This window comes from Vicia villosa, unplaced genomic scaffold (genome assembly GCF_029867415.1).
Source record: "Vicia villosa cultivar HV-30 ecotype Madison, WI unplaced genomic scaffold, Vvil1.0 ctg.001190F_1_1, whole genome shotgun sequence".
Classification (NCBI taxonomy): domain Eukaryota; kingdom Viridiplantae; phylum Streptophyta; class Magnoliopsida; order Fabales; family Fabaceae; genus Vicia; species Vicia villosa.
In genome coordinates, this window is record NW_026705527.1 from 151,012 (window position 1) to 162,036 (window position 11,025).

Here is an 11,025-nt window from a genome sequence, read left to right on the forward strand (position 1 = left end):
ATCATGTATCTATCATATCTTGCGCACCAAACGGGCCCAATACTTTCTAAAAAAAAAATTAGTTAAATTAATTGATCTCAGAAATATAAATATATAAGTTTTTTAAGATCTAAAAATAGCTACCAAACAATTTTTTTAGGAGAATTTCTTTACCCACCTCCTAACCTTCTTAGTCACCTCTGACGAATTTACCAAAATACCCCTTGTTTCGGAAATACATTTTCGAAAAAATAATTTTATTGAAAAAAAAAGGTGTTTTCGGAAATGCACTTCCGAAAACACGAAAAAAGGTGTTTTCGGAGATGCATTTCCGAAAACACCCTTTTTTTTGAGTTTTCGGAGATGCATTTCCGAAAACACCCCTTTTTGGGAGAGGGGGTGTTTTCGGAGATGCATATCCGAAATATTCCAAGACCAAATTGGTCTTGGAATGTTTCGGATATACAGAATTCATTAATTATTAAAAAATTAAAATCAAGGTGAATTAATACAATTAATAGTTATAAAATGAAAGTGAATCAATAAAATGAAGGTGAATCAATAAAATCAAGGTGAATCAAAATTTCCTAAACAATTTTAAAGTTAAAAATTATTTACATCATAATTTATAAAAATAAAATTAAAACATGTACTCATCAACTAGAGAAGTGAAGTATAACAAATAGTAGGATACTTAAGTATTTATAACAAGTAGCAGCACACCATAATGAACATAAATAGTAAAAACACTTTACTGTCTATTCTAAAATTACCAACTTCACCACTACTACTACTACTACTATATTAAATTGATATGCTATTAGGAATCCCCATGCCAGTTAATCCACCTTCACTACTAGGTTTAAGCAAAGTATATGCCATCTTCACTGGACCATATCTGTTTCTAAGTTTCTCATCATTGTTCATTACCTCAATCCTTTTCTCAATTTCACCAAGTTTACTTCCAAACTTTTCAAAAGCCTTCAATGCCTCTACATCACAAGTCCAATGAGGATTCTCTCTCTGTCCAAGGTAGACCTCATCACTAGCATGTCTTGACAATATTTCCACTAGTGAAAGTCCAAGAACAGCTTGAAATTGTGAAGTTATTGTTTTCAGAAAAGCCTTGTCAGGATTTTCCACAAGTTCATTGTATTCCTGAGTTCCTTCTTCTGGCATGAGTCGTCGGCTCATTGAAGGACGGCTAGGCGGAAAGCCTCCGTATGGATATTGTCCAAAGTTGACAGCAGCATGGAGAGCTGAGGCAATCCATATGATGATAGTGCAGGTTTCTATCAGTTCTTCGAGTGTATGCATCTTTGGCCACCATGGCTCGTTTTTCTTGTCACCGTGGCCCTTTTCGATTATTTCCTTCCACCAAGATTGGAGCTCTGAGTCTTCCTTGACTGAGTCGTTATCCTTATAGTAAACCGAGCAGTAGTCTGTAACCCATGTCTTGATGGCAAACCAAATCTCAAGTCCATCAACCGCGTAAGGGTAGTCCTCAATCAATAATCGAAGACCATATGGAGAACTCGAGTCCTTAACCACCATTCCTCTAAAAAATGCAAAGATGAAGAAATTGATCAATAAAATGAAATAAAAACATAAAGCTATTTGCGATGATAATGATTTTACTACCTCTTGAGAAGATCTTCGGGAAGTGCTTGCTCGGGGAAAGACCAATCCTTATAAAGAAAGGACGAAAACTCCATAGAATACTTTGATGGAAAAACGGTTGACTCGAGTGCGCCACCTCCATTGATGAGGATCTGTCTTGCGAGTCCGTTTATATTCATGTTGTCACGAAAGTGAGGATGCAACAGCTTATGAATCGGGTGAAGCACGCTAAGCTGCCTATTCGAAGCTATGATAAACGGCTCAACGACAGCATGAGTATGCAACCTGTTATACATGTAAGATAGAAAAAGTTAACTGCAATGACATATGAACCAAGACTAAGTTCGGTTAGAATTACGAGTCATAAACTCGTACCAGTGGCTGATAAGTTGATGATAGCCGGAATCAACTACTCCAACATAAGCTTTGGCCAATTGCCAAATGGAATTTTCAACACCTTGCTCTGTAGGCAAGTAAACTTTACTAATGGCACCATATTGATCTCCCTTAGAATGCGGCAAACTCAACTCAATGGCCAGTGGTTTTAAAGTTCCATTCTTTTGCAAGAACAAAATTGTCCTACTGGCATATGTCTTTGTAGAGGTGGAATTTATCCTTCTTAAGTATGGCATGAGTGAATCATGGTGATCTAATATGAATAATTTTCGGTCTTTAATTGCCTATTCAATCAAAAACAAATCAATATCACGCATCCTAACATTGAGTAAATTTTGTTGTGAAACACAATTTATATTAGCTTGATCATTACCTCTTCCACAGTGAGCCCGTCTAGATTAATTTCAATGTGTTCTTTGGTTATTTTACTAGATTGATCGCCGTAGAGTTTATGATCTAGCTTGCTTTGTGGTGGAAACTCCTGCAGTTATTTATCATTAAGATATGATATTGTTTCAAAAATGTTTTAGAAAGTTTAACTCGAAAATTAGAAGAGAAAACTCAAACTTACTTGGAGACTACAGATCATGACAGGGTTTATACCAGCAAGCATCTCCCTAGCAAATTCTTCATCTGTTCTCCACGCAGATTTATCGGCCGCAATCACTTGAGGCATGGGAAACTTGAGGAACCTTTCGCCATCAGTTCGGAAAATTTCCTTAAGCATCTCCCCATGGATGTTATCCCTAACATCCTTAAGTAAACCCTCAGGCACATCAATCCCACTTTCATAGAGTTTGAGTACATCTTCAAAGCTGTCAAACTCATTCGGCGTGCTATCAAATAGAGATTCCAATTCAGGTTTCAGTACTTGAACTATGGATTTCAAAGCATAAGCAAGAAAATCAGACATCTTTAAATGACCGAATCTTTCGTCCCTCGGAACATAGATCTTTAAACTCAACTCAAGATCCAGCCTACTCTCATAATTCGGATCTGATTTCGCAGGCTTTCTACCGGTTCTTCCCCTACGAGGATAAGGGTATTCGGCAGACCCTCCTAGAATCGGACGAGCATGTTCTGGACCTTTATCAGAATTTCCCAAATCATTGTACAATGCATAATCATAAACCCTATCCCATTTCTCAAGCTCTTTCTCTCCATCACCTCTTAAAGTCTCTAACTCTTGTTCTCTGTACTTGATCAGTGGCATTGGGGTTACACTTGGAAGATATGCCTTGTTGGAAAAGAAAACGCGGTCTTTTTGATAGTTTTTCGCAGGGTATACCCAAGAGTTGCAGACAAAGTGAATACCATCATCATGACCAGGAACATTTTTAAGTGTCAAGGTTTTGAGGTAGAACTCACTGTGATGATTATTCCTTATAAAAAATGCTCCTGGTGTTCCTATCTCTTCATCAAAATCAAACGTAACGTTGAATGCGGATTCACCGGTTGATAGAGATTCAGGACTGGATGTAGTATTCCAATCTAAATTAGCAGGCTTCCCAAGTTTCCCCTTCAATCCATTCTCTAGAAAAGAAGAAAACGTATAAAAACAGTAAAGTATAGTTTATTTTTTCATCAAGAAGCGTGTAGAGCAATAATCATGAGAAAGGAAGAAGATGAACTAACCTGGATCAGTGTTAACAGCACTGATGAGTTGAAGAGAAACTCCTTTACCGACAAACTCATGAAGGCCATCAAGAAAGGAGGCAGTGTAGTCGTTGAAGTCCAGAACACTTTTCTTCATCAACACAACGGTTCCTTCAACATGGTGGCGAGTGTTATGACTCATTTTCAGCAACAAAATGTAGAAACAGTAGTAATTAACCTTGGCACAAAGGAAAGAGACAGAAGCAAAGGTTTTGAATGTTTGTTTAGTAAAAAGCTGTTAAATGTTAAATGCTTGTTGTGAATTTTCTTTGCTTTTTATAGACACAAAGAATATCAATGCATATATCCGAGTGTAATATTTAAGGACAACCGAATGCAATAAATTCTGTTTCTATAAATTACAGATTTATTTCTATAAAAATTAATTTAATATAAAAAAAAAATTAAAATTAAATTACGCTAGATCTAAATAAATTATCCATTTTGTTTGTACACTAGATCCAAACAAAATACGCTAGAAATATGGGTCCATATCATTAATTGCAGGGGTGGCAATGAATTCATATTTATCGATTCAAGGGGTCACTTATTCATTATCAACCCAAAATAATGATAGCTAGAAATTAAATTTTTTGAATAAGTTTTAGTTTTTAGTTTTTCCAAATATATAGTTTTTGAAAATTATATTTAGCTTTGAATTATATTTAGAAAAAAAAACAAGAAAAAATATTTGGTAATTATATTTTATAAATTATTTTAAAGCTGTACTATTATCATATTAAAAATTTGTTATTGATGAAAAATATATTTTTTTATCAATGAAAAAAAAGAAAACAGCAGAAAATTAAGATTTTAAAATTTGAATTTTCATAAAAATATATTTTTCACCGTTTTGAATAAGCGAGACTCACAATTAGGGATATATAAAAGCCTATTTGTTTTAGACATATGGATATAAGCAATTAAAATAATGTTTAAATAGACTAACTAACTAAAAATCAAGAGACTAAAAATTTGTTTGCATTGACTTATTTTAACTTACCTCTTAACATAATTTTTACAAGACTATTTGTTTAAGAGAACTTATGAAAACAATGTTAATCAGATGTTTTCATCTTATTTTTACAAGTTCTTCAAGATAACCAAATTTTATTTATGTATTTTAATTCAAAGTATAAAACATAACATAATGATAATAAAAAAAATATTCATATTTATTTAAATAGGCCGGCCTGATAGGCTTAAAAGGCTTCTTTTAGGGCCTGAGGCCTAGCCTTTTTAACTTAATAGGCTTATAAAGCCTAGGCCTGAGCCTAGGCCTTTTCTATTTAAAAAAGCCTAGGCCTTTTCTATTTAAAAATAATGTGTGGCCTGGCCTGAGCCTATATAGGCTAGCCTGTAGGCCCCTGTTATCGGCCTGGCCTATTTCCACCCCTACTCACAATTTAACAAGTCAATAAGCACTAGCATTAAGGTGTAAATAAGGACAAATTGCCACTTTTTATGAATAAGAGATTTGATACAATCCACTAAAGACGCATAAGGATGGATAACATACATACCCTCTTGAATAAATTTCATAGTCGTTTGAGAGTCGGACTCACAAATCACATTTTTGAAATCCTGATTCTAAGGAATATCAAGACTGTGACTTGAAACTCAACATTAATATCAGAGGTGAAACCATAAATTGGTGTAAAATCTGTGATCCAACCTCCAAAAGAGTTTCTCAAAAGACCACAAAAATCGGATGACCTTGAATTACCAATGGATTTATCTACATTGACTTTTATCACATTCTTAGAGGAAAGGTGTCAAGACACAAGTCTAGGGGCCCATATCTTATTATAACCACTAAAAGCATGTTTGGTAGAGTGTAAAAGAGTAATTATTTGATTAAGAACATTCTAGAGAGAGATTGTTGTCTTTGAAGGATTCTTTGTTACGAGATTTCCAAATCATCCAACAACAAATGAAAAACAAAGGGCTATGATTGGCGACCACATTAATTTCCTCATAAAAATGAATGTGAGATGAAAAATTGAAATTGTTCCAAACTTGCATGACCTCAGGGAAATCTCTAAGAGTGTGTAAGATGGTTTTATAAGCTGCACCACATCTATAACAAGAGGTATTTGTTGACGTGTGATGAGTGACATGCGTATAGTTGGCAGATTACTTCCCACATATGATGATCCAAACAAAATGACGATTATTTTTTAGTTAACTTGAGGTTCCAAGTCCAAGACCAACTCATTGTTTGAATACGAGGTGGATTGGGCTCCAAAGTTAATCAATAATAAGTTGGTTTGATAGAATAAATACCTGATATTGAAGGTTCCCAAATAAAAATATCATGAGTCGTCATTTGTAAAGACATTAGCCATCTCCATTTTTATATCGTGAAGAAGATAGGTGGAGGTGATGTCAAAATTCCAGGTACCATAATTGCAGACATCTATGATATGTAGGTGTGTATCCTGCTCATCCACCAAAGGAATTCTGTCACAAATTCTATCATCTGAGGGTCATTTATCATGCCAATAAAAATGTCACCTCTCCATACTCTGGTAATAAAACCCGACTTGAGAGTCTTCGTTGCTTTAGCAATATAACACCATGTGTACAATGCTCTATAATACTTATTCGCCTCCAGGGCGCGACTACAAAATTATATGTAGTCGACAAATTTACAAAACCAAATCAAACACACCTAATACTTTTGTTCCATTATATATTTGGATCTATGTATATCTTTATAAGTACCGATCTTGTTAAACAACAATATAAAAAATATAAAAAAAAACATTTTAAAAAATATGCTTATATTTTACATTCTTTAATTTAAAAATTAGTTTCAATCTTTGGGTTATAAATATATATTATATTGGCTGGATACATTATTCTTTCAATGAATCTAAAAAATAATTTTTTTCTTTTTATAAATATTATTTCTGTAAAACACGTTTTGAGTATCTTCCGAAAGTAAATTCGGTGAGGTCGCAACTGTATAAGTTAAAATAAAAGATGACTGAGTTTCTTTAGAGATTTGAGTAACACGATAATAATATCTGCAAGCTCAAGATGAAAACATGTCTTGCTTATCTCTCGGTCGGAAGTAGGGATGACAAGTAGACCCAAACCCGAGTCAACGGGTGAAAACCCGAGTTGACTGGGTTTTGATTTGGGTTCGGGTGCCACACCCGCTTTTATATATATATATATATATATATATATATATATAATGAAAATTTGTAAGAAAATTATATTTTATGTATTTTATTGCGGGTTCGGGTTTGGGTGAAAAAACCCGAACCCAACGGGTGTGGGCGTGGGTGTCATTTTGCCACCCGAATACCTTTTGGGTTTGGGTTTGGGTTCGGGTGCCGATTTTGGGTGCGGGTTTGGGTAGTGTGAAACCCGCACCCGACCCGACCTGTTGCCATCCCTAGTCGGAAGCCCTATTATACCTTTGAAATGATGAACCACATCATTAATGAAGTGACCCTTGGAGCCCCTCAGTAATGGCAACTATTGTAACTTTCGCCGTCATACATTTAAGAAACGCAGCGCCTTGTAACGGCCTAAGCGACCCCCTAAATCCGTAAACGTCATAGCTGAGTATGATAACTGGCTATCGAGATGGGAAATGGAGGACCCCACCGACTTGATAGTCTTCTCTGCTGTAACCGCTTATACTCGCATCGATCTCCCATGTCGTTCTAAGTATTTTTGGTATGCACATAAGTCCCCCCGATCTAGAGACCCATAGGGATGAAGTGTTCGGCTAAGAAGAAACCTTTAGAATTCTTGAGTCGACATGGGTGATCAGCCTTTTATGATCCAACGGTCGTCACGACCCTAGCGTGCACTACTAAGTTTTAAAGAGCCATCAAGTCACATCTTTCCACCTTCCTGCGTAATGATGATTTTTATGGGAAACACACCCTTCCACCATAACTATTTTATAGTTGTTTATATAGGGTTTAAGTGCTTAAATGTTGTCCCTTCCATACTCGCTTTTCCATTTTCATCTCTACAAGTAACTCTTCCTGAAGATATACCACCGGGTTCTCCTTCTTTCGTCATCCACACACTTCTCCGAGGTAACACCTTTATTCTTCTTTGCATTTTTTATTTTTACAACAATGGTTGTTATTAAGGAGTGTAATGAGTGGAAGAAAGTGTCTGTTCCTCGCAATACCCAAGAGAGGAAAACTCTCTAGAAGCAATGTACGAAATCATGCAAGGGGCGCGCAGGACAAAATGAGTTTGCCCAGACCATCCAAGAAGTTTATGGAGACCTTTATGAGTCTTTTAGTGATTCTGACTCAAAATCTGAATCATCATGTTCCGTAAAAGTATTAATGGAGATGGGCGGATCCTTTGTAGACTAGGAGGTTTTAAGCTACAAAAACAGCACTGTCAGAAAACTCCGCGACAGTAAAAATTTCTCCTCAATTGAAAATGAAAAAGATGTGATACTTAAGACATGTGAGGAGGGTGAGACGGTTTGCCTCTTCCGTCCAAAAGACGTAGATGAATTGAAAATGAAAAAGATGTGATACTTAAAGACATGTGAGGAGCGTGAGACGGTTTGCCTCTTCCGTCCAAAAGGCTTAGATGAAAAGTTCTTTTACTTCTACCATGGAGTCCTTGACGAGGAGGCGTCTCACCCTCCTCATAATACTAGCATTTATCAAATTAATTTTTAAAATATCTCTTTGAATATAACAAAATCAAGACGAGGACAACAATTGTTTGAGAAACTCTAAAACTTTCAAAGCCTACGAATCCGTGAACATTAAAGTTTTCGGAATCCAACACCATGTGCAGCCTGAAAAGATGTTCCTTGAAATCAATCAAAGCATTTTGCTATTCTCAATCCGAAGGTTCCTGCAACAGACAGCACAAAACAAACTTATCGAACGCAGTAAAGTAATTCTAAGCTATTCCAAAAAACAATATTAAAACAGAATATCAAATATTTCGTTTCAAAAGTAGATTCTGATTCGCCACACATCCTTATCTTTGAGGTAGCATGATAAACTTACTTGGTAAGATTCAGAAAGGGTTAAATTCTACACTTACCATAATATAATACTTTGAGATAGGAGATAGGAAAAAAGCCCAACTCAACAATATTCCTGGTATACATTGTTTTTTTAAACACTATTCTTGGAATTTATTCTGATCGGTACTAAATATGGGAATGCTCTGAAGTTGTAAAGTGTGAACTGTGAACTAAATCAAATTCTTATGAACTAAATACAGTTTCAATTTCAGTTTTTAAAATAATACATTGTCTTCTTCTATAAATATACTTATAAACAATTATAAGTTACACAAATTTTGAACAAATCTCACCACAATAGTAGTTGAACTATATATATCACACTTATTCCAGTTTCAAGTCTCCAATGTAGAAGAACTAACAGAATAGTAGATTTAAAGCAGACACTTGCCTGACCCAACATCTTGAATTCTTGATTATTTATTATCCATTTATCTGTCACCAAACCACCCGATTATTCCAAACAAGGGTCGGACTTGAATTTAGCCTTCCAAAGAGGCAAAGACTAGGAATGACCTACTTGCCTACCCCACTGGAGGTCCGAAGAAAATTCAGCAAGAGCAGCTCGAGGATCGCCATTTGAAACAGACCAGTAGTACTGAGCAGTTTCACTATCAACTTGCATGCTTCTCTTCAACGATTCAAGCACCTTTTTGTTGCTTTCTTCTGAGGGTATTCTGTTTGATACATAGGTACTCTTTATGTCTGGTACATCATCAGGGTACAACACTGCAACTTCTCGTTTAGCATTAACATCTAGCTCAATAAAGCAAGTTCTTTTAATAAGAATATCGGGATTACTAATAGGAATTAATAGCCTTTCCCTCGAGTATATGCCATGGTCGCTCATCATATTGTTCAATCGTTTTATATCCATCACCTGTTATAGTATAAACACAAATTATCATCAGAAGGTCAATACAGTTTATCAAATTCTTCCATGTGTTATTTATATTTAAACAGGAAAAACCAGGAACAAAACAAGGAAAAGATGGATTGATGTGAAGTTTATAAAGCAAGTAGATATTGAGCTGTTAACAATTTCATTTAAGTGAACCACAGTTTTAATCCTACAACAACAATAACCAAGCCTCATCTTACTAAATGGAGTTAGCTACATTGATCAACTTCCGCCATGATGTTCTATCTAAGACAATGCTTCTACAGTTCTACCCAAATCGTTAATCTTGAGGTCTTCCTTAATAATTTCTCTTATAGTTTTTCTAGGTCTTTCGCTATCTCTAACTGTTTGACTCTTCTCTATCTAATCTACTCTCCTTACTACGGAATCTTTAGGCTTTAGCCTCTGTAGCACCGACGTTTCTAAAAAAAGGTGTGTCTGTGTCCGAAACTGACACCAACACTTGTGATTATGTTTAATTTATTCACTTTTTCAAATAACCGGTATCGACATGTTAGTGTCAGTATCGTGTTTCAGGTGTCCGTGTTTTATATTATACAAATTTTCTCTCAATGTGCCCAAACCACCCAAACCATTCAAGTCTATTCTCGAAAAATCTTTCTCCTATAGGTGCGACTCCAACTCTCTCTAACATTGTCATTTATAATCTTATCCTCTCTCTAACATTGTCATTAATAATCTTATCCTGACTAGGGAAATTCAGTTCATGAAATTAAAAACATTTCAAATAGATATCCCAAAAAGGCTAAAATATTAACTTGATCACAGTAATCAATAAGATCAATTTAGTCCTAACAATTTCAGCTATGATTTTGTAAATTCATGCTAATCAATTTCAAAAAGACACGCGCAAATTATCAAAAAAATTGTGCATTTCAATTAGTGAAATTAAGTAAAAGACACGAATGATAATAAACCCTAACGAGTAGTAGACGGACCTGGACAGAGTACTTGACCGCCAGACTAGCAACGCTGTCCCCTCGCACTACACGATGGGAGATTGCGAATTTGGCGAGTGAATTGTCTCTCCAGAAGCTTCTAGAGAGCGGATTCCCAACCACGTCCTTCAATTTCCATGGTGCAAGGAAAGCTCTGGTTAGAATATCTCTTTGCGAGGCTACTGAGTTCCATACTCGGCAGACGCAACTGGAACGGGCGAGATCGGGGATCGGAAGCTTCTCAAAGATGATTTGGAGCGTGTCGGTGGAGGATAGTGCAGAGAAATGAGAATTCATCGGTGAGATTACGGTTGAAGAAGGTGAAGGTGAAGGTGGCGGTAAGCTATTGGCGGATGAAGAAGAAGCGAAATTGGAATTCATGAGATGGCGGAGAATGTCGCCGTCGTCTTCATCGCAACAACAACCCATTCAGAATTCAGATGAAGTAGTTTCATACACCTTCGGACCAAAATCATCCA

At 35.8% G+C, this 11,025-nt stretch overlaps 2 protein-coding genes across 2 annotated transcripts; both read right to left on the reverse strand.

Moving 5' to 3' along the window:
- Positions 1-590: 590 nt before the first annotated feature.
- LOC131633907 (probable linoleate 9S-lipoxygenase 5) lies at positions 591-3,935 on the reverse strand. Its single transcript, XM_058904578.1, has 6 exons — positions 3,631-3,935; positions 2,567-3,528; positions 2,369-2,476; positions 1,975-2,279; positions 1,621-1,884; positions 591-1,537 (listed from the first exon to the last, which is right to left on the reverse strand). Exons 1-6 carry the CDS (start codon positions 3,791-3,793, stop codon positions 784-786), a joined length of 2,556 nt encoding a protein of 851 aa, XP_058760561.1. The 5' UTR covers positions 3,794-3,935; the 3' UTR covers positions 591-783.
- Positions 3,936-8,857: 4,922 nt separating this feature from the next.
- LOC131633924 (F-box protein At1g55000-like) lies at positions 8,858-11,025 on the reverse strand. Its single transcript, XM_058904600.1, has 2 exons — positions 10,547-11,025; positions 8,858-9,566 (listed from the first exon to the last, which is right to left on the reverse strand). Exons 1-2 carry the CDS (start codon positions 10,973-10,975, stop codon positions 9,192-9,194), a joined length of 804 nt encoding a protein of 267 aa, XP_058760583.1. The 5' UTR covers positions 10,976-11,025; the 3' UTR covers positions 8,858-9,191.